The sequence below is a fragment of the Ranitomeya imitator genome, chromosome 8 (assembly GCF_032444005.1).
Source record: "Ranitomeya imitator isolate aRanImi1 chromosome 8, aRanImi1.pri, whole genome shotgun sequence".
NCBI lineage: Eukaryota > Metazoa > Chordata > Amphibia > Anura > Dendrobatidae > Ranitomeya > Ranitomeya imitator.
The window spans coordinates 162,723,126-162,727,045 of record NC_091289.1 but is presented as its reverse complement, the minus strand read 5'-3'; the positions used below and the strand labels follow the sequence as shown (position 1 = coordinate 162,727,045).

General features: G+C 58.6%; 1 protein-coding gene across 1 annotated transcript; it reads right to left on the bottom strand.

Annotated features, from left to right (window-relative positions):
* Nucleotides 1-995: 995 nt before the first annotated feature.
* IER5 (immediate early response 5) lies at nucleotides 996-3,615 on the bottom strand. The gene has a single exon (XM_069737728.1). It carries the CDS (start codon nucleotides 3,559-3,561, stop codon nucleotides 2,770-2,772), a length of 792 nt encoding a protein of 263 aa, XP_069593829.1. The 5' UTR covers nucleotides 3,562-3,615; the 3' UTR covers nucleotides 996-2,769.
* Nucleotides 3,616-3,920: the final 305 nt, after the last annotated feature.

The following is a 3,920-nucleotide window of genomic DNA, read 5'->3' as shown; positions in this document are numbered from 1 at the left end:
TGCATCCACCATACCACGGCAATCCCCCAATATACAGAAGTGCATCCACCATGCCACGGCCATCCCCCAATTTACAGACGTGCATTCACCATACTATGGCCATCCCCCAATATACACACGTGCATCCACCATACCACGGCCATCCCCCAATATACAGACGTGCATCCACCATACCACAGCCATCCCCAATATACAGACGTGCATCCACCTCACCACGGCCATCCCCCAATATACAGATGTGCATCCACCTTACCACGGCCATCCCTCAATATACAGGGGGGCATCCACCATACCACGGCCATTCCCCAATATACAGACGTGCATCCACCTTACCACGGCCATCCCCCAATATACAGACATGCATCCACCTTGCCACGGCCATCCCCCAATATACAGACGTGCATCCACCTTACCACGGCCATCCCCCAATATATAGATGTGCATCCACCTTACCACGGCCATCCCCCAATATACAGACGTGCATCCACCTTACCACGGCCATCCCCCAATATATAGACGTGCATCCACCTTACCACGGCCATCCCCCAATATACAGACGTGCATCCACCTTACCACGGCCATCCCCCAATATACAGACGTGCATCCACCTTACCACGGCCATCCCCCAATATATAGATGTGCATCCACCTTACCACGGCCATCCCCCAATATACAGACGTGCATCCACCTTACCACGGCCATCCCCCAATATATAGACGTGCATCCACCTTACCACGGCCATCCCCCAATATACAGACGTGCATCCACCTTACCACGGCCATCCCCCAATATACAGACGTGCATCCACCTTACCACGGCCATCCCCCAATATACAGACATGCATCCACCTTACCACGGCCATCCCCCAATATACAGACGTACATCCACCGTATCATTGCCATCCCCCCAATGACCGGCACGTTACCTGATAGCATTTCTGTAATGTATGAAGTCCCGAGAAGAAACACCACACAAGGAATGGATAAAACAGTGGAAACTTTTCAAAATATTTAATACGTGTCAAACACGTAGAATCGTCATTTTGTACAGAAATCCAAGTTACAGCATTGTGCAATAAAAACACTGTAAACTCCCAATGTAATCAGCTTCTTGCCAGACAGACCCCAATCTTCTAAAACAAAGACAGGGAGGTCCGGTGGGCTACAGACAAGTCTCTCAACACAAGCACCAAATGACCAGAGCTGTCGAGAAATACATATACAATATACTTAGAGGGTCGAAACACAAACACTTAACAGTCACTTCCTCATGCAATGGGGTCCGGGAGCTGCTGGGAAGGTAGTACCGGGAACTGCGGGGGTCTCCACCAGCCTACAGCGCGCTCCGCGACAAGATGCCAGGTCCCTTTAAATGTTAGTGTAGGCAATGACTTTGGTAGTTGTGGCGGAGGGGGGTCATCTCCATGTTGTCAGTTGTTCGGTATTTTCCTCAAGTCAAGACAAGTAGCTGGAAGGAGGAGTGGCTGAGCAAACTATACAATGGGTGGCAGAAGGGGGGAGGGGAGCAGATGGGAACTTCCCTTCCCCCTCCCTACTAGGGAACTCCCCTTGCACGTGGTGACCAAAAGAGACATCTAGGGGGATGGGGAGACATTCTTAAAAGGGGGGAGGGAATTTTGTGAATAGACATGAAACTGGAAGAAGGGGTGTAATGACCAACTGTAAAAATGTAAAAGGGTGGGCAGAGGACTATCACACCAGGGCGGGCAGAGGACCATCACACCAGGGTGGGCAGAGGACTATCACACCAGGGTGGGCAGAGGACTATCACACCGGGGTGGGCAAAGGACCATCACACCAGAGTGGGCAGAGGACTATCACACCGGGGCGGGCAGAGGACTATCACACCGGGGTGGGCAAAGGACCATCACACCAGAGTGGGCAGAGGACTATCACACTGGGGCAGGCAGAGGACTATCACACCAGAGTGGGCAAAGGACTATCACACCAGGGTGGGCAGAGGACTATCACACCAGGGTGGGCAGAGGACTATCACACCGAGGCGGGCAGAGGACTATCACACCAGAGTGGGCAGAGGACTATCACACCAGAGTGGGCAGAGGACTATCACACTGGGGCAGGCAGGACTATCACACTGGGGCAGGCAGAGGACTATCACACCAGAGTGGGCAAAGGACTATCACACCGGGGCAGGCAGAGGACCATCACACCAGGGTGGGCAGAGGACTATCATACTGGGGCAGGCAGGACTATCACACCAGAGTGGGCAGAGGACTATCACACTGGGGCAGGCAGAGGACTATCACACCAGGGCGGGCAGAGGACCATCACACCAGGGCGGGCAGAGGACTATCACACTGGGGTGGGCAGAGGACCATCACACCAGGGCGGGCAGAGGACTATCACACTGGGGCAGAGGACCATCACTCCAGTGCGGGCAGAGGACCATCACACCAGGGTGGGCAGAGGACTTCCTGTGACCAGCCACAACTTTAGGTTTGGATCTGTAACACCCCCCCAACGAGGACAAGCCGTGATCCAGTCTGTAAGGCACATAACCCTCCGCCTTGTCAGCAGCTCCCCTTGCAATGAACGGGTTAATCCGAGAAAGTGATACATTGTAACTGACAGCTTCCACTTCTGACATCACGTGGTCTCTACATTAAAAGCGGCGGCTCCAGACATGGACAGCGGACACAACGGCATCACGTGGCTCCGGTCAGCCCCCCTGCAGCGTCCTGCGCCCCCCCTGCAGCGTCCTGCGCCCCCCAGTGTCTCTGCCCCGGGGTCAGAACGCCTCTATGGCCGTGCTCCAGGGGGAGATGGTGGCGCTGATGGCCGGCTCGCTGCAGCCTTGTCCTGCGGAGGGGGCGGCGGGAGAGTCCAGCTCCTGCACCTCCTGGGCCGGCTCGTCGGCCGCCGGCGCCCCCGGCTCCTTGGTGAGCAGTCCCGAGAAGCTGGAGCCGAAGATGCTGATGAGGCTGGCCACGTTCTCCGTCTCCATCTGCTCCTCCGCCTCCTCTCCCGGCTCCGGCACCTCCTGCTCCCGGTGCTCCCGCCGCGCTCGCTTCATCACCGGCCCGTCCGCCGTGCGGCCCCCGCTCCTCTTCCGGCAGCAGGCCGGGCTGGGGGGCTCCGCGGCGCGGCTGGGGTCGGCCTCCGGGCTCTGCGGGCGGCAGGACTCCGGCAGGGAGCAGCCGGCGTGGGACTGGCAGCAGCAGCAGGGCACCTCCCGGGAGCGGCGCGTCTCCTCCGGCGTCCGGCAGCTGCGGGGGGCCGAGCACGCACAGGTCCGGGGGTCCCGGGGGTCGGGGTCCCGGGGGTCGGGCTCCTGCTCCGGCGGGGCGGCGTACACGGCGTAGTCCTCCGCGCTCTGGCTCAGGTACACCTGCTGGGCGCTGCGCAGCACCAGGGACACCATCAGGTTCTTGTGCAGCTTGATCCCTCCGCGCTGCACCCGGGAATGGTAGATCTTCCCCAGCGAGATGCTGACGATCCTGTGCGCCTCCAGGCGGAAGCCCAGCCCGGGAGGATGCGTCTCCCTGCTCTCCGGCTCTGGCGCGGCGGCTTCGTGCTGCATTTTGCGATCACAGGACCCGGCTCTGCGTGACGGCGACCCTGCACTGACGAGGTCCTAGCGCCAACTAAGCGCGGGCGCGCTACCCTCAATGACTTATATAGGTGACACGTCACAGCCTCGGCGACCAATCAACACACTCCCACGCCTCCTTCCGTGCTAAGGTGCCTGTGTGTCCTCACGTGGTCGCTGACCAATCAGCTTCTACGAGAGCGACTACCCAGAATTCGAACGACGACCCGCGGAGATGGTTCTTAAAGCGGCGATGCCGAGGAGCTGCGGTACCGTCACAGTGCGCATGCCAGGTAAATGGTACGAGGCTCATTACACAGTGCCCGGCGCTCCGGTACCAGGAATGCCCG

Excerpts from the sequence above, each read along its gene's own strand:
- IER5 (XM_069737728.1), bottom strand. The coding sequence starts at position 3,561 with ATGCAGCACGAAGCCGCCGCGCCAGAGCCGGAGAGCAGGGAGACGCAT.